Raw genomic sequence first — 25,181 nt, 5'->3', positions numbered from 1 at the left:
CCACATAAATATAATATTTGGTGGATTCACAGTTGGAGTGCAGGAAACAATCAGAGAGGCTTGTATGTGCTGAGGGACACGATGTAGCACACTAATTAGTGATTGCATGACATGCTCTCTCCTGTTTTTGCATTTGGCAGCATTGCAGTTCAGCGGCTGGCGAATGAATCACGCTTCATTCTCTATGAATTCTGGGAGCACAACAACGTGTGGAAGAAGTAAGTATTCGCCTGCACCATATGCATCGTGACTAATGCACCGTGGGCTTAAATAAACCCCAAATTATGTTCCTCTCTCAGCTTGAACTCACTGAGCGTTCACAGTGTTTAGTGATGTACTCGCTAAGGCTTTAATGAAACTGATGAGGAAAACAAGAGTGTCACTACAACAGTGGGAGGTGAGATACAGAGAGGAATTAATGGTAATGAGACTTAATACTGTGGTAAGAATTCATCTGGTTTAAGTCTTAATGACTTACATTCATGTCTGAGCATTGTTAATTAGTCTAGTCCACACCTTTACCAGAGGACTCCTTTTTCTATCATTTAGTAAACTGACGACCCCTGAATAAGTGACATATTTTATGTATATTTCATTATATTCAATGTATAACAATAACAGTACAGAACAACTGGTAAACTGTACTATTAACCCAAATAGTGACCACAATAACTACAGGACGTTTGTGTAAAACGAGTGATTTGGATGAGCTTTAAGCAGATTATTTCCTGTGAAAATTTCATCAAAGATGAGTTCCTGTTATTTTAGGAACTTTTAATACAATTCTTTGTCTGTATTATTTATTTTTTTCACAATCATACATACTTAATAGGTATTTTTTTGACAATTCATTTTCTTCTCCCTGACACTTCATCATTTTTCTTTTAGCTCTTTGGTTGTTTTTACTGCGGACAAGGCTGTTTAGCAGAGAGGGAAGGCTCTTGTGTTCAGGTCTTCACCGCGCCCTTATCCGGTTTTTATTTTAAATAATAATCCAAACTTTAAAAATAACAATTTAATTTAGTTCTCTTCACAGAAATGAATAAAATGCTGAGATATACACCGATCAGCTGTAACATTAAGACCACTGAGAGGTGAAGTAAATTCGTAAATTCGTAAATTTCTGCACAGAAGGGCCACTATTAGTCAAAAATAGGATCTATAGATATTTTCCTCTTTTTAGACTTTCTCCAGTTTTAAAAAGAACACGACGTCTTTCAACCAGCTGGCGGGCAGCATTTTCTGACTTTACACTGATGGAGAAAGTGCTTAAAGTGTTTCAATAAGAAATACAAACTCTGCTTGAAAGGTTGGTCAAATTAGATTGAATTACTGGTGCGACAATTTTATATTTTTAGATTGCTTCTATGTGTGTACTAATGAGTTGTTTCAGGGTTTTTGTGTGTTTCTATGTTTGTAAACCAGCTTGCGTCAAATTGCCTCTTAAAGATACGAAAGTTAAGTATGAAGTAAAAATAAACTTGATTGAATTAGGGTCATTTTTTCTGTTTCAGGTGTTTTAATTAGTTGCATGTTAATAGCAAATAGCCGAGCAGAATGGTGTCATGAATAAATAGAAATCTTCATGCACCGTATCCACGTTCTGAATCCTCCTGTTTCCTCTGCACAGCCACCTGCAGACCAACTACAGTAAGACCTTCCAGAGGGGCAACGTGGACTTCCTGGAAACTCCTGAGAGCATCACCACCATGCTGGTTCCTGGTAATAACCTTCATTAGAGAGCTCCTGTCTGACTCTCCACTCACATCACACTCACACCTATCACATCTAATTAGATCAAGAAAACGTTCACCTGACTGATCTTACACTTCTAAAGGGTAAACTCTTCAGCCTTTAGGTGCCCTTTCGTCCATCATCGATCACAAAGACACGCTGTGCAGACAAACGACCCTCAAACCCTCAAAATAACTTGGTTTTAAACTCTAGTCACGATGCCACAGTTTTGCTGAGAGATCTTTGATTTGAGTATTTCACCTTCTAAATGTGATGAAGCTTCAAGGAAATGCTGGAATAAGCAGGTAAAGAATGTATGATTTAGATAAATTTTGAGCTTGATGGTTCATTCTCGACCTTGGAAACAGTTTGACCAGAAAAATGAATTAAAGAACAGAAAATCTCAACACAAGGTCCAACTTACTTAAAGGTGCTAAATTCATTATTCAGAGCATTAATATACTGTAAAAGCAAAAAACTATTGTCTATAGATATAGAGGGGTAATGTCTACCTGAGCAGAGATTGAAGTCACTCTCTGTGTGTGTGTTGTAATCAGAGCTTCTCCGTGCATGTTCGTGCATGTGAGCATGCCCCACTGGCTAGCTCACAGCCACCACTCTGCACTGCGCTCATGGTGGACAGGTCGCCAGACTATCACAGGGCTGACACATAGAGACAGACAACCATTCAGGCTCACATTCATACCTACGAGCAATTTAGAGTCAACAATTAACATGCATGTCTTAAGACTGTGGGAGGAAACCTGAGTACCCGGAGAAAACCCACGCTAACTCGGGGAGAACATGAAGGGCTTCAAGCCAGATTTGAACATGCAACCCTCTTGCTGTGAGGCGGAAGTACTAACCACTGCACCGCCGCCGCCCCAACTTGAAATTTATGCTATCAAATTAAATAATATAACTTTAAAATTAGAGTTTAACTTTTGTCATTCACCATGACAGCTGAGCAACTCTAGAGGAAGGCCATGAGATGTGGTTGAAAGCTATGGAAACAAGCAAGTTGGATCCTGCATTGAGTTTTTTTTTATTGTCTGGATTTGTGTTTGTTTTGTTTTGTTTGTTTTGCTCTTTAGGTCGAGATAAATATTGCATCTAGCTTCGAAGCTAATTATGTAAAAGACCATTAAACAGTCAGATAATCACCACCATGTCAGACTTTCCCTCCTTTTCATTAGTAATAAGTCTGCTTTTATCCAGCACGCAATAGCCTTTGTGTTATTTTCCCTGCATTATTACATCGAATTGATCTTAATTCTGTCTCACAAGCATCATTACCCGCTTCTCATAACCAGCCACAAGCAGCGCAGAGGGCACTGCTGAATCAATTTGTCATAGCTTATACATGGACGCACAAAATACACACACACAGCCACAGAGGAGAGTGTGTCTCGTTGATTGGGGTCATTTTTGAGGGTCAGTTTTTTTCTTCTTCTGCGTCTCCTCCTCAGCATCATGGTGGGTCCTCAACAACAACTGAACGACTGGACGAGCACCCTTCACAGATCGGCCATGGTGGGTGCAGAGAGAGAGCTGCCTGTCAGCACAGCAGGAAGTCCACAGCAGCACACACACACACACACACACATTAACACAACACAACTCGTGAAGTCATGGTGATTAGTATTTAAGACCTCCATGTTCCTTCATAGTTTTAGGTTGTAGTCTGAAATAGTCCACGCGTACGTGTTTGTTTACACCCCTATAGACGACGCTCTGGCGTCCTAAAAGCAATGACCTCATCAGACGGAGACCCCATCTGATGATCTGACATCATCACTGTGTTTGACGTGACATCATCTGCAGCCCAGGGTAGATCATGAGAGCTGAAGCGAGCTGTGTGTTTGTTTGTGTGTGTGTGTGTGTGTGTGTGTGAGAGAGAGAGAGAGAGAGAGCGAGAGGGAAGGACAGATAATTGTATCAATTGTAGCAGCTCTGGGGAGCTCATTAAACCATTATTCTGTCGTTTCTGTATTTAATGTGTCAAATAAGATGATCCTAAATAAAGACGATTTATTGTTGTGTATCATGTTTTTACCCCTGGTTATTGATTTGTTTGTCTATTTGTGTGCTTACACGATATCTCAAAGGATCAAGGAACAAGTGTTTAGAGCTTTAGGGTGATTCAAATGTGAAATTTATGCCCTTACAAAGTATCAGGGATGAATACTTAAACCTGCAGTACGCAGAATATTTTTGGCATCATTGGGCAAAACACAGACCGGAGGTTGTTTTCCTCCGGTCTGTGAAATCCTGCAGATGCCATTAGGAGCACCGGAGAACCCCGGAGTACACAGAGGCACACTGACACTACTGTCAGGATATACTGACCGTTTTATAAAAAATAACTTTTTTTAATCATATTTGCTCCATTTCTACCCACTGCTGCTTTAATTTCTAATTCGACTAGTGTGTTTGCAGAGTCACGAAGGTGATTTAACTTGTAATTATAGAGGCAAGAATAACATGTCGTTGTTGGTCTGCTCCTCTCTGTGTGTATTCACCTCCTGCTATCTATGGTTTAAGACTGTAGCACACACACTTAAAGCCTTAAACACAGCTGACTAAAGTGCTGTATCAAATGTTTGCTAATGGCAGCACCATGTGGACACATAGCAGTACTGCAGCTATAAAAGAACAAGCTGCTGAGAATCACTCTGGCTGTTCAATTGGACAGGAAATATGACCACTAATAAACAAAATATGTTGTATAACAGGTTTATCATTCATCTTTCATGTTATTATAAACAAAGTAATCACATTAAAACAGTAAGTCTGTAAGACAACAACTAGATGGAAAATGTCTCACCCACACAGGCGTTATCGATTCTTCTGGTTGATTGGATATCTCATCAGGTTGGAGTACACCAGAGCTGCTGGGAATTACCTGATTACCTACAAAACACTGTCAACCAATCAGAATGATGATAAGTAGTTAATCAACAGTCCAAAGAAGAGGTCTAATTAGGCAACATGAGTGAAAACACCTGTGTGGTTCAGAGCACCCACTCAGTTCATTGATTACTGGTCTCATTAAAGAAAGAAAGGAAATGAAGCATCTGTTTTTATTGACTGTACGGTCTCAGCCACATCCTGATGGTTATTATTCTGTCTGTGCTGACAAACAGGAAGAAGATAGATGAAAGGACTTCAACACTATAATGAGCAGCAGTGGATTAAGATTCTGTGTGCACACAATATCTGAACATACATTAATTATAAATTAAATCAATTATAAAACGGACATGGCCATTTTCAAAGGGGTCTCTTGACCTCTGACCTCAAGATATGTGAATGAAAATGGGTTCTATGCGTACCCACGAGTCTCCCCTTTACAGACATGCCCACTTTATGATAATCACATGCAGTTTGGGGCAAAAAAGCATTCAGCTTTTTGCATGCGGTATAAATGTGTAATTTTTTTCCTATTCTGAAAATGGTATGGTAGCATACTGGGGTCCCTAAACATCTCAAATTAATCTTCAGGCTGGTTATGAAATGTGATCCACTTTGTTTCTTGCAAAATAACTAATGAACACAAAGAAGCAGGAGTCAGATTGCAGATCCTTTAAAATCTCAGAGGGGAAACATACATTCAGGAGCATACTACATGTAGAACTGTGTTTATTGATACTTAAGCTATGATAGGAAACAATGCCTTATTTATGAAGTGTAAATGATTAAAAACTGTGGTTTTACTGCATTTCTTTAGATTTAGAGATGATGTACCCTAAAAGCATGTATGCTTTCTATAACATGTTACATTTGGATTGTAACCTTGAGATCATTTTAGGGTAATAATGATGAAAATCTTAAGAAACTAAACTAGTTTTTAAGTCTTTTAAACCCAGGCCAAAATTTTCCTCTCGAAGCAGATATTTTATTATTAAGAGAAAATTATCTCGGGACTCATGGAAAGCAACAGCACTGTTCACTGTTCAGGATAATTAATCTAATAATAAAGCCATGCTTGTGGTCACTAGACTTCCATTAGGACTAATATTTAGCTTATAATGATATGTTTTAGAGCACACTAGTGTTTTGTCATGCAAGTACACGTGCGAAAGTGAACTAAAACGTTTTTTGGAATATGTTGTATTTGTAAAGCTTCTTATGTATTTGGACCTTTGGGGACCTAACAGGAGTGGAAGACGTATTTGAATCCCTTGCTTAAGTAAAAGTACTAATACAACAATACAAAAAATACTGTTTAAGCAAATTTAAGCGTCCATAAACTTAAGCACTGTCAGCAAAATGTAGTGAAGCTTAAAGTGTCAAAAGTAGATATACTATCAGGAAAATTGTCCCCTTTCAAAGTGTTATACTATTTTATTGGATTATTATTAATGACACATTGCAACATTTTAATGTTGTAGCTAATACTTTTCTATATATTGTTGGATAGTTTATTCTATAGTAATGTATTGCGTTTTATGAGAATGTCTTGTTTTTCATAAAGAAATTAAAATAAAAAATAACTGGCTGTAAAAAAGCACAAAATTTCACCCTGAAATGTAATAAAGTAGAAGTATCTCAAAATGACTTAAGTACATCCCGTTAGCTTGAACCTTATATGAATGTCTTTAAATGTGGTATAAGTCGGAAACATCACAGCCAATGAGCAAGCAGAACAATACAGGCAGTTTTTGCATTTTATTGATAAATTATCATTTTTAAAAAGACCCACGAGCCATCGTCTCCTTTCTCCTCTCACTACAGTTTCCAAGTACTGAATTTGAACTATGTACAAAGAGTATTTTTTAACATTATTTTCTGCTTCATCATCATCATCATCATCATCATCATCATCATCACATTCAAAACAAGGTTAGAAGTTTGAGCTGTGCCCACAGGTCAAGGTCAAGAGACAGGATGCTGAGTTGGCCTATAGCGATGCTAGCTAGCACAGAGTTCACCGGAAGTCAGAGAGCGGCGATTACAAGCGGAGGGAGGAAGAAGAAGAGGAAGAGGAAGAGGAAGAAGAAGAGGAAGAGGAGGGTTTACATTCTAACTCACAGGTAGAAGGAGCGAAGACAGGAGCATCATAAGCTTCAGCTGGAAACTGAAAAAAGTGACGGAGCATAAACAAGTCAACATGCAAACATGAGTCACCATGTTTTGGGATCATTTTCCACCATTGAGAAGGCAACGAAACCGCAGTGAAACACACAGGGAGGTTCGCTTCAAAGTAACTCAAATAAACAGGTTATTGCTGTAGTGAGTTAAAAGCTGTATGGCACCAAAAATTAACACTGATAAAAAAAAACAAAAAAACAAGCTCCTGTTGATCTTTTGCTCTTCTTGACTAATACTGGGCAGCAAAGTTGGCACACATGGGTATTTAAGGATTTCTTTTAAAAGTTGATCATTTCGAGAGTTAAAATCATACAGCAATACTATGTCAGTGTACACAGGCATGGTGAATGGTTACAATACAGTATGGGTACGCAGCTTTCTGTAGCCAGAGTTAAACTAGCAGCAAAAACAACACATACAATTGCATATAATCGTAGTGCAATGGGCAAACTGTTCTCAGGAGGTCGTCTCATTTTGGTCTTGTCTGTAACAAAAGAAATCAAAAAACAAAACTGGTCCAGAAAAACCAAATCCAACCAGTTTGCTGAACTAGCATTTTTAAATCTAAATTTAGACATTCATCGAGAAAAATCATTTTTTTTAATTTCTTCATTCTGGATTTTGGAGGATTTTGCCAAAACCTGGGCAGGATTTGAGTCCTTGTGGACTAGCAGGAGGACTGATCGACATACACAAAGATAACTAGACACACCTCCAACATACACCTCTTCAAACACACACAACGCGTCTTCAACACACTCCTGTCGAGACGCTCTGCAGACGCTCCCCTCAGCTGAACATGACCGGTTTGAAATGTGAACAAGATGGAAAAAAAAAACTAAATGTTGGGTTTGTTCTTCCAGCCGTGCAGGGCCACGCCGAACCGAGCTGAACCGAGCCGTGCCGAGCCCGCTCTAGGCGAAGCTGTTCTCCGGGTAGCTGACTTTGATAGCACCCCAGTAGCAGGCTCGTATCAGACAGATGAGACCCAGAAGGTAGGCGAACGCCCAGGACACGTAGGTGGCGTTGTAACGATTGGCAAAGTCCCGAGTACCAACCTGTTAACACAGAGGAGAGGTGGAGAAGGCGGGTGGAATATTAACACCAAGAATATTTAATTTATGCATTCATAATATCTTGCAGGAGAGAGATTGATAAAATTAAGACCTTAGTTTATCCTAACAATCAGGGATGCACTCAGAAACCTTAAATTAAGATATAAGGTACTGTAATCCCATGAAAATAATATTAAGTGAGTATTAATCTAATATGATTATACCAAGTTGTGAAAGTCTGATGTGACTGATATAAAAACTGAAAAATATCTGGTTGTTTGTTAAAAAAAATACAGTTTTTGTTTGAACAGGACAAAGTGTATTTTGCACTAAAACCGCTACGCAAGATTTGTCACTTTATATCTCTCTATTTATTCCTTCTGTTTTTAATTTATCATTAGGCTCATGTTGTGTTTAAAACATGACCAAACCGATATTCTCTTGTTTTTTTCTGATAATTTGCTTTTTTTAAAAATGTTATTTCTCTTTTGTCATTTCTATTGTTTGACATTTCCAGCTAAATGACTTCATTGTGAAGCGCTTTGCAGCTTTTATTTTGAAAGCACTATATGCCGTATATAGTGGCTTCCAATAAGTCACTGTGGTGCTGCTATGTTGGCGAAATTTAGCGCACAAGCCAACATGCCCAGACGTTTATACCTTTGCTGTTTTGCGCTTCATTTATTGCTTACACATAAAAAAAAGTTTCTTGATTCCAGGTAACAAGCTTAACCCAATTAAAGTCACTGCTACGCAACCTGCCGACGCCATGGTCATGGTCAAAAACTGTATGCTTCACCCAGCATGCAACACGCCTGGCTGCATCATACCCTCCCTGTATAAATGGGTATAAATACAGTCCCATTAGAGGTGACTGCCACCCAGTGTACAAAAAATGCTTTACACCAAATAAACACAAAGGGAAACAAATGGATAAATGTTTCTTACCAAGACAAAGACAGTACTTACTGTTAAACCCACTCCGATGAAAATGCAGATCATTCCTACAGTTATATAAGCACAACAGCGCCTCCTAGGGAGCGCACTACCAACAGAGGATCTGCAGAGAGAGATTGAGAAGAGAAAGTGAGCTGTTAAGAGGGCAGAAAGACATAAACATACTGAATACATTTAAGATTATTTAAAGGTTTGTTTGTCCTGAGAGAAACAACATTTCATTATTCTATCTTTTCTTATATTTTTTTTAATGGTTGAGTCATGATTGAAAGAAAACAGTGAAAACATCTTGTGGTACAGTTAAAATAGTTAACATTTTGACTGATATGACTTCATCCCATTTTCCCAGTGATCTCACTCTACAGCTGCAAAAAAATCTCTCTCTTCCTCTTTTTAAGAAAGCACGAAAGCGCCGGAGGCCGGTCACATGTGCAGCTCCCAACATCCAGACTGCATACCAACACACACACTGCCCTTAAGCACCAAGCTGGCATCAGTTATATATTCTTTTCTTTTTTTTTTTGCTTCACCATTTCTTTACTTTCTTCCCCCTCTCTGCTCTCACATGCCTCTCATGTGACGGGACTCAAGCATTCTTCAGGATTCGTTGGTATTCAGATGGCTTAATGGGAGCCCGGTCACCTGATTTCTTACCTTCTCCTACTTCTTAAAAAATCTCTTTCACGTTTTGTCTTTGTTCGACTCGCCTTTTACTTTTGTGCCGCCTGACCATCTCATTCATTTGACCTGTGACCATATATGGAGCAGACCTCTTTTCAAAGGAGGTTTTTAAAGAGTTATGCTCTGAACATCAGCTTGCAAAACAAGAAGGAATCAGGCAAAGAGATTGGATCTACCGTACATCAGTCTGACTAACAGAAAACAGCCCTACTTCAACACTTCACATGTGTGATTGGGAGACTTTCCTCTGCGTAGTACTACTATACTAAAAACGTATTAGTTCCTCATAAGCATGAAGGTAAAATCCTCACATGACTCCAGAAAATAAGGATTGAAAGAAAAAGAAAGAGAACAAAAAAGACAGAAACAGACACTGAGGTGAAAGATTCACAAAGGGGGATGTTTTTGAAACATTTTTAGTAGGCCTATAAAGATTATGAAGCCTGTTAGGCTGTTAAAGTAACATTTATAGAGTAATTGGGAACTTAAATAATACAATTTCAGAATTTGAACTGAACCTCTGCATTTGCAGGAATATTTTAATCCATTTTTTAAAATTAAATTTATCAAGTAGTGTGATATTTGCATAACTTGCATTGTCCTTTCCACATGTAGCTAAGGGATGTGATCATACTCAACAAACAAAAGGTTGAATGCTGATTTAACATGGATAGAGCCACTCAGCCAGGCGTGCCAAAGACACATATATAAACTTCAATACTTAGACAATAATCTCAAAATGCAATAACACAACGTGCTGTCAACATAAAAATAAATAGGCTACAGTATATGCCTTGTTGTCAGACTAAGAAAACAGTCTGCTTTGGTGACGGTCTTCTTTTTCTACATCTGCAGCGTGTCGCCCCTCTTTCACCCACATTTCTGAAAATCTGCAGGCAGAGAAGGAGGAAACGCCCGGTCTATTTACTAAGATGAACAGCAGACTGTTCAGGGTGGAGACGTTCATCGCGTTAGACGTGGTGTCATCTCTATTGTCACACAAGCGTGAACACTGACAGTGAAAGTCCATTTCTGATTTTCTTGTTGTTTGCACTAGAGCCTGTTCTCATGTTACAGTACTTTAGTTAACTACATTTTTGACATATTTTTATTTTAGTGAAGTAGCATTAATCACTATGAGGGCGGATACATTTTGTCCCCACTGGGGATAAAAATAATTCAGAAGAGGCAAGGATACATAGACCATTAGGGGGAAATCCCCGTCAAATCCCTCCCTGGCCCTTCATCACTCCTGACTTCTTACAAACGGATTATCATAAAAGACTTGTTGTTCAGTTGAGTTTCCAGAAGAGAGACATTTTTGTCACACGTTTTATTTGTAAAACTTTGTGAGAGGAGACAAAAACTTCTTAGTTTGAAATGTAATATTTTTTTGGAGTCATGTTCTTTTTCGGACGAACATTGCTTCAACACTGCAGCAATATATTTAATGACTTGGGAGCCTGTATATGTGCATGACACAAGTAACAACTACTACGACTGGAGCTAAAGATAGGTAGATGTGAACAAAGAAAAAGACAGAGAGAGATGTAAATAGAGATATTGTTATATGAAATAAAATGCAAGGAAAGATGGCAGAAGAGGTACAGAGACAGAGACAGAGACAGAGACAGAGACAGAGACAGAGACAGAGACAGAGATAGAGGTATAGAACAAGACAGACGCAGAGATAAGAAACAGAGATTGAGGCAAAAACAAGAGCATGTTATTCTGATGCAGACTGTCTGTCGTCTCGCTGTAGATACAGCTCATATCATGGGGTCACCTCTCGATCTTGTGACCCTCCTACATCGTTACCATTACATGTATTGAGGCCAGGCTCTAATTCCTGTCACACGTCGAGATTAGCCTCCATCACCTCCCCTCTCCGTCCAAGAACTACAAAGTCCAGACCTCTAAAGCTCAGCATCCATAAACTAAGCTAAACTAAACTTCTCCAGCAACGAGAGCTGAAAGTCTTAAGTATTTACATCTATGTCAAGCTGCATCATACCAAACCACAAACCTACATGAGACAGAGTTGAAGCCAGTGCAGAAGGGGAAAGTCAATGATTTCAGTGTTTTAAAGCTCCTCTAATGTACAGTATGTCTTTTTTTTTAAAGACCATTTTAAGCCCATTCAAGTTACATTATAACTATGACACAAACATTTTGAATCACTCTTTAACTGTAAAACCAGACAACACTAATGTAACTTTGACAAAAATCAATTTACTTACAGCTATAATGTAAATTACTGGAGTTGAGTTGGAGCTAGAACTTGAAAACTGCTACGGTAATTTAAGTTTCCACCTTTGTGTACGGAGTTAAATGGAAGTTTGATGGACTCACATTTTTTTGCAGTGGGGACACTTGGCTAGCGTGTTAAAGCGAAGCTCCATCCACTGCGAGGAAACACAAGAAGAAAAAAGCACTGTTAGCATCTACACATGCACATGTGAACACAGAAATGTTAACGACACACTATAATCCGACTGGACTATAAAACAATCAACACCTAAGACCTACTGGGAGTGATTTTAGATGATCAGTTATGATGGTTTGCTACTTGTAAATGTATTTATTATGTCTGTATTGGAGAGAATATCAAAAGGTAGGCTAAATTAGCATCTAAAATGACTCCTATATTAGTTAGGATTGTAAATATACTATAGTTTCATTAAGGGTTACACCAAAAATGTTTATCCCATCACCAAGCAGCATAATTTAAAGGTCCTATTTACACAAGTTTAATATGTGACCTTTGACATCTGGCTTCAGAGGAGGTTTGAAAAATTCAATAGAAATTCAGGCCAAACCGTCTTAAAGCCAATTTTATTCTGAAGCTCTCTTCAAAGCCAGATGTGTACAAAGTCACATTATCACCAGTGTAAATAAGGCCGCAGATTGAACTGAAGCAGGTTAGGCTGTTGTTAATATGTCCACCAGTATGACCAGCGTTCTCAACCTCTTGTTGTGCTGGAGGAGAGCCATCGCTGGGGAGGGCAGACATTGGCTGGGATGACCTGGCGTCCTCGCTGCCCTACAGACGCCGCAAGCCACAACGTGCACACGTTAAGAGGACAATACCACTGATTTTGATTTTGTCATACTGACTCAAAACCTCAGGTACTGCACCTTCTTCCTTCAATGAGACACTTTGCAGTTCCTTTTATTGAAGTGGCAATCCTTAAGATTTCAGTCCTGGTTGATCGTCATATTGTGTTTTCATTTCAACAAAGATTAAAGATCCACAGGAGAAGAACCTCTTGTTAGCTCTTATGTGTGCTATGGACTAACCTGAATAAGGAGGAAAACTGTAATACAGCATTTTTTTCCGAGAATGTCTCCACAGACACCTAGTTCATAATACTGCAAATATATTGTAATACTTTCATCAGTGGGCCAAAGGCTCAATCACTATCGGTTACCTCTCTTTCAGCGATAGATAGTGACTTAAAAACATATTTTTTAAAGAAAATCTTCAAGATTGCCAGTTTAATATGTAATATAGCAATATGTAGTATGACAAATACTGTAGAGGTATAAGGTATTTAAACCTCCATGAAAGTGAATGTGTGTCAAAAATACTGATTTTAAACACTAGGTGCAGGAAGACAATTTTATTTAAGATGGGAATACTCTGCAAAAGGCTGCAACCACACTGCTATCAAGTGGGATTGTTAATGAGCCAGGCAACGAAAGGAAACATGCAGCATGCAAACATCATACTGTGTTTTCATTTCAACACGGATTAAAGATCAACAGGAGACGAACATCTTATTAGCTCTTATGCGTGCTTTGGACAAACTTGAATAAGCTACACCACCCGGAACAACAGTGCAACTATACTGCTGTAGAAAATGCCCTCTCCAAACGCTGAAGAATACGCTCAAGATTATTAATATGCACGTATCAAGAACAGCACAGCAACACTATTCTGCATGAACAACTCTGTGATTGGTTAGATTGGCTGTCTTGGTGGGTTTACGTACAAGAAAGGTGTTGCCACAGTGACCGCAAACCACCCTCATCCCCTCAGGTTGGATGGGCAGCGCCGGCTGGGCGGGTTGCTCCTCTGGGATCACCATCACCGGGCTCAGGTTGATTATGCGTCTGCTGTCAAGGGAACAGAGAGATGGACGAGTTTATGATTACAACCTATCCAAGATGGGATTTACAAACGTTTTTGATGAAATAGAACAATAGAAAGAGCTTGATTCGCCCTCTAGAAGTTGACTTTTCCTGTGCCAACATTTTATCCGAGCCTCAAATTTGGCTTCAGAAAAGAAGTAAACGTACAAGAAATGTAGTGAACTTGACTCCCTGCTGCCTACCAGTTCGGTCGAGGACATCCTATCCTCCTGGACGTGTCTTTACAGATGAGCAGGCAGTTACAGGGACACCTCACATATTTCTTCCCTGTCGGGGGGTTCTTGATGGGCTGGAAGGCAACATGTCAAAATCAGTTTAATACAGAACGTAAAGACGAAGCCATAAAAGAGGAGAGCAGCTGGTTTAAAACAGTGTAGAGGTGACACAGCAGAGCCTTTCAGACATAACAGGGTGTAAAAAGTACCGCGCAAAATCAATAGCTTTGCCTTTAATCTATGAAATATATATTGGTTCACCCAACAGCTTCAAATGTCCATAGTATGTCATCTGACATGCTGTATTTGTCATTTATAACGCCTGTGTATGCAACACTCTGTGCTGTTTGTGTCTAGATATATATATGAACCAAACTGCATACATAAATAAATACACACGTGCAGACAAATTTGACTAAGGCTTACAATAAATATACATTTTCAGAAGCAATTGTATTGAGAAATGTTTAGTTTATTTAGAGAAGTTGATCCAGCTCCAGCTTTAGATTTATGTCTTCAGTGTTTGGGGAACCTGAGCTGAAATAAGATGCAACAACTGAAGGCCAAACACTGTTTAGGTCCGGTGTAACAGAAAATCATTTGGATGTGTTGATGTATTACAAGCACCACAAACATCAGCCAGTGGAAATGGCATTTCCCACCCGAGCGCCTGTGATGACAGCCATTCATCCTCCTCGCTGCCTCCGCTGACAGCTCGATCAAAGCGACACATTCAAGTCATACGGAGCATCTTATCACTGGACTGACTGATCGATGTGACAGATGTCTACATCAACATGTGGTGAGGCTCTAAAAGGTGGACATTGCCAAGATGAAATTAGTCAAATGTCCAGATCAAATGGTTTCTCTCATGATTGCCCAGAAAAAAAATCCATATTTTATGAGGCAAAGAGATGCAATAATACAGAAAAGGCGTGTGCATGTGTGATTAGATTGCCAAAGAGATGAATGGTAGATTGATTCTGAGAATACCGGAGAGGAGAGCAGCTCAAATAAAACTGAAGACTTAATGTCTTCACACAACTCGACAGTCGAACTATTACGACTCAACACCAGCAATCATTTATAAAAGCCGGCACCGGCCGGAATCCACTTACTGTAGCTTCGTTGCAGACTGTGCACTTGACCACGTGCTGATGCAGCTTTCCATCCAGGTTTATGAGCGACTGGCATACGCGGCAGTTGATGACAGGCACACCGCCGGCGTCAGGGCTGGCGATGGCTGTGTAGGGAGGAGGTAGTTCGGCTTTGAAAAGAGGAGCAGGGCAAAGCACACAACACACGGCCAGCTGTTAATCGCATGCATCGATAACACTTCAGACAGCTTCAGACAGGAACTAAATTCAATGTCAGAATGTGTCGTTGTTTGATAAAAGCAACAAGATGCAGCTGAAAGATGTGGAAGACATCTAGTGAGTGTCAAACTGATATTTCCAAGGTCAAGAATAAGACATTACATTAGACATTAAACAGTGTAATATGTTTTGGAAATAAACTGACCGTGCATTCTGTAGATTACACACAACAAAATCTTATTTCTGATGAGGATCTAACCAAAACAAAGTCATATAATGTAAGTGTAGGACTCTGATCTCAAACAAAACAACAAAGAAGATTGCTGTCCAAAAGTCCAAACTCTTTGAATGTGTGTTAAAACATTTCATAAAGAGCTGAAACATGAATCAAATAGTCAATCAACAGAAAATGAGCTTAGTTTGAATGAGCAAAAATGACAAACATTTGAACGCTCCAGCTTCTAAAATGTGAGAATTTGCTGCTTTTAATAATCAGCATATTAACGGATAATGAAAATAATCTTTAGTTGCAGCCATGATATTATAATAAGCTACCCACTACTATATACAACACAAAAACAAACATGTGATGCATCCCAAAACAACCTACAGTTATAGAACGGAGCTGTTGTCTAACGTGTTTTACAATTCTCACCAATAGGAATCATTTTCAGGATTCTCAAAAATGCATGTAACATACAAACGTTATTCAATACCTCTCTCATTAACTATTAAACCTAGTGTATGGTAGGCAGCCAGGAAACACTGCTGGACATACTGTACGCAAACCCATGACAGCCCGCTGTGTACGACTCAACACTGACTGCTCAACATGTGACTCTTCTCTCTTTGTCAGGGGGCCGAGCACCACTCTGTATGTTTAAGAAAGAAACAATGGGCCCTTTTAGGTACAAAACTGGTGACGTAGAGACATAGTTAACATGTAATATATGAGCTGGTCTTCTTATTGTGAGGCTGTGGCATTTGAGGACATATTAATATGATATAATGTAATGTTTGAGCTACATTTGTAAGTAATATGTAATACAATGCATTCATAAATGCATGGATAGAAGTAAATACGTCATGTATTACAGTATCTAACTTCTTGTGACCTTAAAGGAACATGTAAAGATCCCACCTACCCACATTTTATGGACATATGGGGTTTTAGACTTGTTCAGTTGGCTAAAAAGCTTCTAATTATTTTTGGCTGAGAAACAAAGAAAAGCCAGGCCACTGATTAATGTTTTATGTGTGTGTGTGATTAGCGTTTTCTCTTAATGTGTGATAGAATTATTGTGAACTAACTACAGTAGCCACTCAACTGAACTCTGTACTGTTTAATCCCACATTAACCTTGTGTACCTGGTCTACATTCAATGCGTTATTCAGGGTTTTGATAAATCCATAGATTTGCACCAGACACTACTACTACTACTACTACTACTACTACTACTACTACTACTACTACTACTACTACTACTATTGTAGAAGTGGAGCATACTTTACAATCTGTGTGATACTTAAATCTCCACTAAACCATTTAAGTTGCGAAACTCTCATGAGATGGATAACGTTAGACTTTGACCTTGAATGGTTAGGATAGGTCGTCGAGCAGTTTTTGTAATTTGTTTTTGTTACCTTCTAGACACGACCAAAAAATATCTGATCATCTTACAGCAATGACTCTGCACATTTTTTAAATAAAAAACGTTTGCATATAAAATACAGAAAATGACATCAAATTATTACTTCTATGTAGGGCTGCCCCCTCTTCGTCGATTAGTTGACTAATCGGTCGTTCTGGTCTTAGTCAAATAAGATTTCTTTAGTCGTTTTTTATGCTTTTTTTCATGCTGAATGACTTATTTCCAAGATATCTATGAGCACATTTCTGGTGAACACAAGATCTAAAGTGGTGCTTTTGTGTGATTCTTTGTGGAGAAACTCAGTTTTACAGATCTGTCAATTAAATCAAATTATCAATTAATCAACAAAATCGTACGAGTGTTGGTCGACTAAGAATTGCTTTGGTCGAGGACAGCCCTACTTCTATTCATTTAAATTAGAGGCAACGTCATGTGAAATGTGTGTGTTTGAAGTTATACTACCTACATTCTTCAAATACCCCAAGTACATATTTACTGCACAGCTCAGGCAGCGATGGGAAAAATGTAGAGCTGGAAGCATTTGTCAATCGACAGAAAATTAACCTTCAACAATTCTGATAGTCATTCAATTGTTAAGTCTCTTTCATACAAAAATGCTCCCAAAAAAACGGAATATCTCTCACAAGTATTGGGCTGTTTTTTGGACAAAACAAGCAATTCAAATGTGTCAATCCGGGTTTAGAGAAAATATGACGGTAATTTTTCAGTATTTTTATATTTTCTTATAGACCACACAATTATTCAATTAATTGAGAAAATGATCAACAGGTTAATTGATAATGTAAATACTAATTTGATGTAGCCAAATGACCAACAACTGCAACACAGTACATCTACTGTGTTACTAGGATGATACACCTATCTCCCGATTCGATACTATCACGAGGTGCCAATTTGATATGTATTGCGATTTAAAATGTTTGATTTAAAGCATTTATGTCGTCAGAGATGTCCTGAAGTCAAATATATCAGTCATTGTCAGGCATTATTTATAAAAACAAAATCCAGCAACCCAAAAATCAAAGAATAAAAGACATTTCCCCTCACAAATTAGTGGTATTTTCTTTTTAATTTGAATATCTACAGTGTATCTCTTGTGATACATTTATTAAGCCTGACCCAAGTCTACTTACCAAACACAGAGGAGGCATCTAATCTGACAAATCACCAATTTCCTTCCCTCTAAATGAGATAATGGGACGAGTTGACGGGTAAACGAGCCTGGCTCTAAGATTTAGAGACACTCGACAGTTGACACCACAGGGACAGATGGGGCATCCCGTCTACAACCGGGCAAACGTGGCTAGAAATTCAATCAAAGCATGCCAAAGACTGAACACTCCTACTGTGTGATGCATTTTCTACTTCTACACCTTGAATTGAAATACAGTCATCACTTCTCTCTGTTATCCAACCGCGTTGTCTCAATCACAATCTCAGGAGAGGCCTGTTCCTACTCGCTCCTCTCTCTGCTGTCATGTTCTCCTAATGCATGTTTGAAACTGAATATAGCAGCTATAGGTTTTCACTGGCTGTCCTCGGAGCCAGCGGTAAGACGAGAAGACACTCTACTACAACCCCCAGCGGCACCACATACATTACAGCCACCATCACGTCCTGCCAGGCTGGTGCCATCACTGACTGTGTGATTGTGTGGTTTGTGGTGAAGAATGGCTGACTGAGAAGCTAATATGGAGACACAAGCTCCTCAGGGAAGTTTTGTATTTTTTATTCTGTTTCCTGTTGCATAATAAATGTGGCATGAAATAAAAAAAATCTCTTTAAGGGTTAAAGGATAAGGCCCTATAATTTTTCTTATTGTCAACAAACCCCATGGAAAGATTAAAACCAACAATGAATTAATCCATCTCAGTAGTTTCTTTTTCACTCAGCTCATTAGTTCCCACTAATCATTATATTTCCTCAAAAAGCTAGAGTTTCTAGCACACAGGAGTGAATAGTGTTTTTAGTTGCGGATTAATACACATTTGGAGTATCACGATGTAGGTAATTTCATATCTCAATTACAATATATGTCACGATATAGCATATTGTCTGGTGATTTAATAAATAACTGTCTATATGACATAAGCAGCCTATTTATGTTTACTCCTGTGTGGATTAAATACTTGACGAATGAAAAGTACTGAGTATTTTTCTCATTTTAAGAACTCGAGTGCAAAATCAACTTTACAGTTTTAAGTGAAATTATAGAGAAAAAAATAAATATATATAAATATATATCATCATATTGTGTAGCCCTGCGATATGTAAGTAAAATAATATCATGATATAGCAAAATATTTTTGAAATTGCTCAGAAGTTTCTCCTTATTTTGACAGATGTAGCTCTGATTAATTACCGTGCAGCAAACGTACGATGCAGTGATGATCGACCAATCTGGTTGGGGGTATAGCAGCAACGCAGTTTTCACCTATGTGTGTTGCTGCTATATATGTAATCATGGCGTTAATTAATATCGTTGATAATAAAACACATTTGTATCATGTTAACATGAATGCCGGTATTTTCATGACTCAAAATAAACTACAGTGGCCATGTTGACTGTAATGAAGGAACATGTCACTCAGTGCAACAGTGTGGCTCACTGATGTGTTTCTAATACTTTTTGAAGGTCTATGGCACAAAAGAAAAAATATAAATCCGGCTTTAGCTAAACAGACAACACTTGTAAGTAGAATCAACTCATTGTTGGTTCTGGTATTTTCATGGGATTTGTTGACAATAAAAAAATATTCAGAATATCACTAGACTCATCCTTCCCAGTTACCCTGGAGAACTGGCTCTTCCCTGACAAGCACCACTGTACAATATGAGGCTTAATGTTGCAGATTAGTGTCCCCACCCTTGCATGACGTTGCTTGAATACCTTGTCACAATCTCGGGTTTAAAATGTGGAAAAAATGTGTATTTTAACATATTTTTCTATGTCAGCAAAGCACTGCCTCTGAGTGAATGTAAGGTAAAGAATTAATTCATCACTGTCAAGATTAAAATACCATCCAGGCTTGCAACGCCTTTTGTTGCAGTCAATTTATTCTGCCATTCAAGCGCAAAAACATCAAGCACAGTGCAGGTCTAATCATTCAGCTGCAGCCAAGGTCATTGGTCTCCGCCCCTCACCAACGCCATCACCACCACCACACTGTGAATACAGTGAAGCTCTACCTGATACAGCTGAATAAAAACGGATGGTGGACATTCATCAGGTAAAAGACTCATAATTCTTCAGTGACAGTTTCCTAAATGCAGCTGATTATTATTATTGAAAGCAACGTCCCAGTCATTCAGGGAAACAAACAGCTCAGTTTTGGCTTCTTTGACTAATTAATCCATTTTACAAACTGGCTGATGGAGTACTCAACAAACCCAGAGAAACCAGAATTAGCCGTAATCCAGACTGCTGAGAGGGAGGGAGGTGAAACTAGGCCACGAAATATACTGACATTCATTTAGGCTTTTCCCTAAGTCAGTGCCGTAACATCCAAACAGGCTGTCACTTCACAGGTTATTACAGTCCAGCGTTAAAGTCTTTATGAATAATCCGGTGGTGAAATATGAACTCTGTGAGATTAAGACTGCTTCACAACAACAAAATATTCATTTTTCGACGTTGTGTTTGCTCAATATTAGCCGTTTGCCCTGAAATTCTCTGTAAAGAGTATTACACGGTCAATGAATCCATTCATTTGAAGGAGATCAACCAGTGTGTGCCGAGTAGGGGTGTAAGAAAATATCACATAAGTATTGTGATATTATGTGTTGTGATACTGTATCGATTCTCAAAAACACTATTTTTAATTAACCTCTTAAAAATCCCACATTCTGCCATCTGACCCAAAACCTATTCTGTCTTTCAGAGGCTCAGTTTTAAAGCTAGAGTGAAGCTACTGGCATTATATGAAACTAGAAAAACCGAAGGAATCCGTTGTTACCAACCTTGTCATACTAGCTTGTCGCGAAGGAGGTTAAAAAACACTCCAAATTTGTGCTTTATTTTGGTGAGAAAAACTGGCATGGCCATTTTCACAGGGGTCCCTTGACCTCTGACCTCAAGATATGCCCACTTTATGATAATCACATGTAGTTTTTTGCATGCAGTACAAATGTGTTATTTTTGCCTATTCTAAAATGGTGTATTTCTGGTGTGTTCTTTATACTATGACAGTTTTCCTAAAATTTGATTTGAAAAAAATCGCAATATATCGCCTTGCCTACAGTATCGCAATATATCGAATCGTTACCCCTGAATCATGATACATATCGTATCGCCAGATTCTTGCCAATACACAGCCCTAGTGCCGAGGCAAAAAAATGTTGTTTTATGAGCCCATAACAAAAAGGTACAACCAGAGGGAACTTTGTGCTCAGTGTCTGAAGCTAAATTTACTTAAAACAAAACATAATCCTTTGATATGGGAGTCTGATCTGGATGTTTTTGTAGAAACACTAAGAAGGAACATTTTATCAAGTAAATCCTCCAGCAAAAAAATAAAAAGAAAACATGTGTCTCATCATCAGCTTCAAAATGGCATTTGATCTTCAACCATATAAATTCAGAATCAGATTAAATTCAGTGCAAAGGTCAGGCTCCTAGAGGCTGAGTGGACTGAGGATTTACGAGCTGTAATTGCCTGGGTCATTCAGCCCTAGCATGCATTAAAGTGCTGTGTAACCTACATTCATCTGTCTTACTAAGCAAAATGTGGACACTGTGTCAGTCTCCTGGCTTGTTCATGCACATGTTTTGTACTGTATTGAAGATGCTAGAATAGATTCAAACTGCAACAAAGATTCAAAATATTTGGTGTTTACCGATTGTCAGTTTGATAGATTAAAGCAGCAGATCAAACATGTCAAATATGAATCAATATTCTGTTACTGTAATGCCTATTTCTCATCTCAAATGTTTTCATAAACATCTTGTAGTGTTCTGTTTAGCTGTTAAATGATAAAGTTTGACACGGCAGCCATATTGAGATCAGTTGAGGAAATGCCAAGCACCACCCACCAGCCAGAGCACAGCCAATAGGAAAGCTCTCTCTCTGAAATGACCTGTGATTGGCAAAAAGTCTCCCGTCATGGGCTAGATTTTGTAAAGCCTGAAAACAGAGCCATGAGGAGGTGCAGAAGCCTAGTTTTCTCTCAGAACACTTTAATTACAATATGCTGAAAGGTTATTATGGAATTTTTGCCCAATGATGCCAAAAATATTCTGCCTACTGCAGGTTTAAATAAGTAGTACTGACTGGAGAAGTGTGAATAATATGAATATGTACCCCCTGATTTCTTATTTAATGGTATAGCAGCAGATAGGCTTACAAATATCAATGGTTTGGCTTTCTGTTGTTGCATATTTATATTCATGCATTAGAACCATACTTTACAGTGATTACAGTCTAATTTCCATGCAAATGAGCAAACTGCCAGCTATATGTCACATTTATGACATTTAAATCATGCCATGCTGTGGGTTTGATCCCATCCACGAAGGACACACATCTGGGCCTTTTTCTAGATTTTTGCAGTTGTGGGACAAAAGGCTGCCTTCATCTTGCAGTGGATCATTTCATCCCCCGTCAATCAACAACATTAGAGCCCACTATCCATCCAATGAGGCCTCAATGTGCCATCACGACTCCAACAAACCAACACCCAAAACATTGCAGGCCCCAGTGAGTCGTAATTGCCTAGGTCATTCAGCAACTGCATGCATTACAGTGCTGTGTAACCTACATTCATCTGTCTATACTAAGCAAAACGTGAACACTGTGTCAGTCTCCTGGCTACATGTTTTGTACTGTATATTGAAGATGCTAGAATAGATTGTCTTTGCAAGATCAAGGATAAATATTTGGTGTTTACAGTCCATGCAAATGAGCAAAACTGGCAGCTATAGATGTCACATTAATTTATGACATTTAAATCATGCCATGCTGTAGGTTTGATCCCATCCACGAAGGACCACTTATTATTCCTTTATATTAATCTTGTCTCTAGGTGGAGGCTTCAGATAAGCCCAATGGGGTTTTTTTGCCTCTTCCTGCACTGTATATTATTCATTTATTTTTTTATGTTATGTTTTGTTATGTTGTATAGTCTTAAATTGTGCAAAACAAATAAACAAAATAAACAAGGACACATCTGGGCCTATTTGTCGATTTTTGCAGCTGTAGGACAAAAGGCTGCCTTCATCTTGCAGTGGGTCATTTCTCAACAACATTAGAGCAACATTAGAGCCCACTATCCATCCAATGAGGCCTCACTGTGCCATCACGACTCCAACAAATCAACAACCCAAAACATTGCAGGCCCAAAGTGAGTCGTGATGTTTATTATATATTTCTGCAGTAAAAACATTGCTGTTATTATTGTAGGCCCCTCTTCTCTAACCCACTGCTCCACTTCTCACAGTGCAAGCTCCACCTTTTTCTCCTCAGCTGCAGATTGATTGCCTCTTTTCATCGCTGCAGTTTTTATTTACGCACAAACTCGATACGCCCAAAAATGATTCAGCAAACAGCCAGGCGGTGCAGCCAGAGCAGAGCAGCGGGTCCCTCTCTCTCTCTGTAGCCTACATGTCGTGTGTTTACCTCGGGGACTTGAGTCCTGCAGGTACGGAGGAGCAGTGGGGGTCACGTTCTCCGAGTTGGGACCCGACAGCAGAGGAGATCTCTCGTCCATGCCGTCGGAGGCCATGTCGTTGCCGGAGAGGATTGACGCGCAGAGACGGCGGCGCTGCACCGAGTCTTCACCCAGTGAAGCAGCGCGGAGGAGCCGGTTGTCGGTGTCGGTGCTGCCGAGTCGCTCCGGTCCAGCAGCCCCGGTGACGGCAGCCTGGAGGAGGAGGAGCTCCGTGGTGATCCCCAATAATCCCCGCCCCTCACCACCATGACCCAGACCATGATGGGTTCTTAATACTGCACACACAACATTACTGTGATGGAATGTTTTTATGCGAAAAGGATGTCCAGAAATTCTAAATTCTAAATTCTAAATGCACTATAGTCTGTAATCACGTGCACCGGTTTATTTGGATTCTAGTCCATATTTTCATAAATAATATATATATATATATATATATATATATATATATATATATATATATATATATATATATATAAATATCCTGCCTGGACTCCAACAGCAGTGTTTTTAATGATGGAGGGAGGGACACAGTGAGAAGTCAATAAAGCAGCAAATCCCAGTGATCTCCACTAGATGTCACTGTAGGATTACTGTGTGGTCCCTTAAACCAGGGGTCAGCAACCTTTACTATCAAAAGAGCCATTTTAGTCAAAATAAAGAAAAAAAAATGTGTCTGGAGCCGCAAAACATTTGAGCATTGTGATGAAGGTAACACAGTTTATAGTCTAAGTAAATAGTATATAAGTCTAATGCAGTGAGGGCCAAAGTGTAAATGTACTACAGAGTATTAGGGCCACATTGAGGGGAAAACATCTGAGATTTAATTCAATTCAATTCAATTCAATTTATTTTTGTATTGCGTCAAATCACAACAGAAGTTATCTCAAGACGCTTTATATACTGGAAAAACAAAGTTTGGAAACTTGTGTTTGGTGGATTATTTCTCTGTGGTTACAATGCTAATGGTCATTGTATTTTACATCGTTGGAAAGCCTGTTTATTTACCTTTGCAATGATGTCCCACTTGTAAGGATCATGCATTTGTGGGATGAGCAGCACAGCTGATTATGTGGGTAGCGCCCAAGAAAAATTTGCCAAAATGCGCCGTCAATGGTAAACAGTGTATTCTCCTGTTGGTGTTGACTCTTGTTTTGAGTTGTTTGGTGGATTGGATGATTGAACTCTCTATCAGTAACAAGGAACAAACAAGGCATATTGGCTATTTTACACTTTATTCATTTAATACACCGACAGGAGCCTCAGTAGCGGTGGAAGATCCATACGCAGCCACAACAGCCTGGCACCTCCTCCTCATGCTGGTCACCAACCTGGTCACACGTTGCTGTGGGATGGCATTCCATTCCTCAACCAGGATTCGTTGCAGTTCAGCCAATGAGGTTGTGTTGGTCACTCTAACACGTACAGCACGCCCAACCTGATCCCACAAGTGTTGAATTGGGTTGAGGTGTGGACTCTTGGCAGGCCGTTCCATTCTCTCTACTCCCACATTGTGGAGGTAGTCTGTGATAACCCTGGCTCTGTGGGGGCGAGCGTTGTCATCTTGGAGGATGAAGTTAGGTGCCAGATTGTGGAGATATGGGATCGCCACTGGTTGCAGAATCTCATCCCGAT

The 25,181-nt window shown here is 39.1% G+C and overlaps 2 protein-coding genes and 1 long non-coding RNA gene across 7 annotated transcripts in view; 1 reads left to right on the top strand and 2 right to left on the bottom strand.

Annotated features, from left to right (window-relative positions):
* necab1 (N-terminal EF-hand calcium binding protein 1) overlaps nucleotides 1-3,782 on the top strand; it is a 36,747-nt gene extending 32,965 nt beyond the window's left edge. Inside the window, exons 11-13 of the mRNA XM_037795986.1 lie at nucleotides 141-218; nucleotides 1,631-1,722; nucleotides 3,204-3,782. Coding sequence (XP_037651914.1) covers nucleotides 141-218; nucleotides 1,631-1,722; nucleotides 3,204-3,232 — 199 coding nt within the window. The 3' untranslated portion in view covers nucleotides 3,233-3,782. The remainder of the gene's footprint in view (nucleotides 1-140; nucleotides 219-1,630; nucleotides 1,723-3,203) is intronic.
* Nucleotides 2,377-4,831, bottom strand: LOC119503941. Its single transcript, XR_005210419.1, has 3 exons — nucleotides 4,562-4,831; nucleotides 4,311-4,312; nucleotides 2,377-3,285 (listed from the first exon to the last, which is right to left on the bottom strand). It is a non-coding gene; the product is annotated as an uncharacterized LOC119503941 (long non-coding RNA).
* A 1,559-nt stretch (nucleotides 4,832-6,390) lies between these two features.
* pip4p2 (phosphatidylinositol-4,5-bisphosphate 4-phosphatase 2) lies at nucleotides 6,391-23,862 on the bottom strand. 5 transcript variants are annotated; one of them, XM_037795305.1, is made up of 8 exons: nucleotides 23,495-23,862; nucleotides 15,010-15,134; nucleotides 13,859-13,965; nucleotides 13,517-13,640; nucleotides 12,490-12,564; nucleotides 11,874-11,926; nucleotides 8,853-8,943; nucleotides 6,391-7,886 (listed from the first exon to the last, which is right to left on the bottom strand). In XM_037795305.1, exons 1-8 carry the CDS (start codon nucleotides 23,598-23,600, stop codon nucleotides 7,743-7,745), a joined length of 825 nt encoding a protein of 274 aa, XP_037651233.1. In that variant the 5' UTR covers nucleotides 23,601-23,862; the 3' UTR covers nucleotides 6,391-7,742. The 5 variants fall into 5 exon arrangements, with proteins under 5 accessions (XP_037651233.1, XP_037651231.1, XP_037651235.1 ...); XM_037795303.1 differs by having other exon boundaries at nucleotides 15,010-15,158; nucleotides 23,495-23,852; XM_037795307.1 differs by lacking the exon at nucleotides 8,853-8,943 and having other exon boundaries at nucleotides 15,010-15,158; nucleotides 23,495-23,861.
* Between the last annotated feature and the right edge of the window lie 1,319 nt (nucleotides 23,863-25,181).

Source organism: Sebastes umbrosus, chromosome 15 (genome assembly GCF_015220745.1).
Source record: "Sebastes umbrosus isolate fSebUmb1 chromosome 15, fSebUmb1.pri, whole genome shotgun sequence".
Taxonomy (NCBI): domain Eukaryota; kingdom Metazoa; phylum Chordata; class Actinopteri; order Perciformes; family Sebastidae; genus Sebastes; species Sebastes umbrosus.
The sequence above is the reverse complement of the archived record's forward strand: the minus strand, read 5'-3'. Positions and strand labels throughout refer to the sequence as shown.

Coding starts and splice junctions, on each gene's coding strand:
- pip4p2 (XM_037795303.1), bottom strand. CDS start 23,600: ATGGCCTCCGACGGCATGGACGAGAGATCTCCTCTGCTGTCGGGTCCC. Junction 13,641..13,858: donor GGATGTCCTCGACCGAACTG/GTAGGCAGCAGG, acceptor TTCCCTTGACAG/CAGACGCATAATCAACCTGA. Junction 12,565..13,516: donor ACTGTGGCAACACCTTTCTT/GTACGTAAACCC, acceptor CGGCGTCTGTAG/GGCAGCGAGGACGCCAGGTC.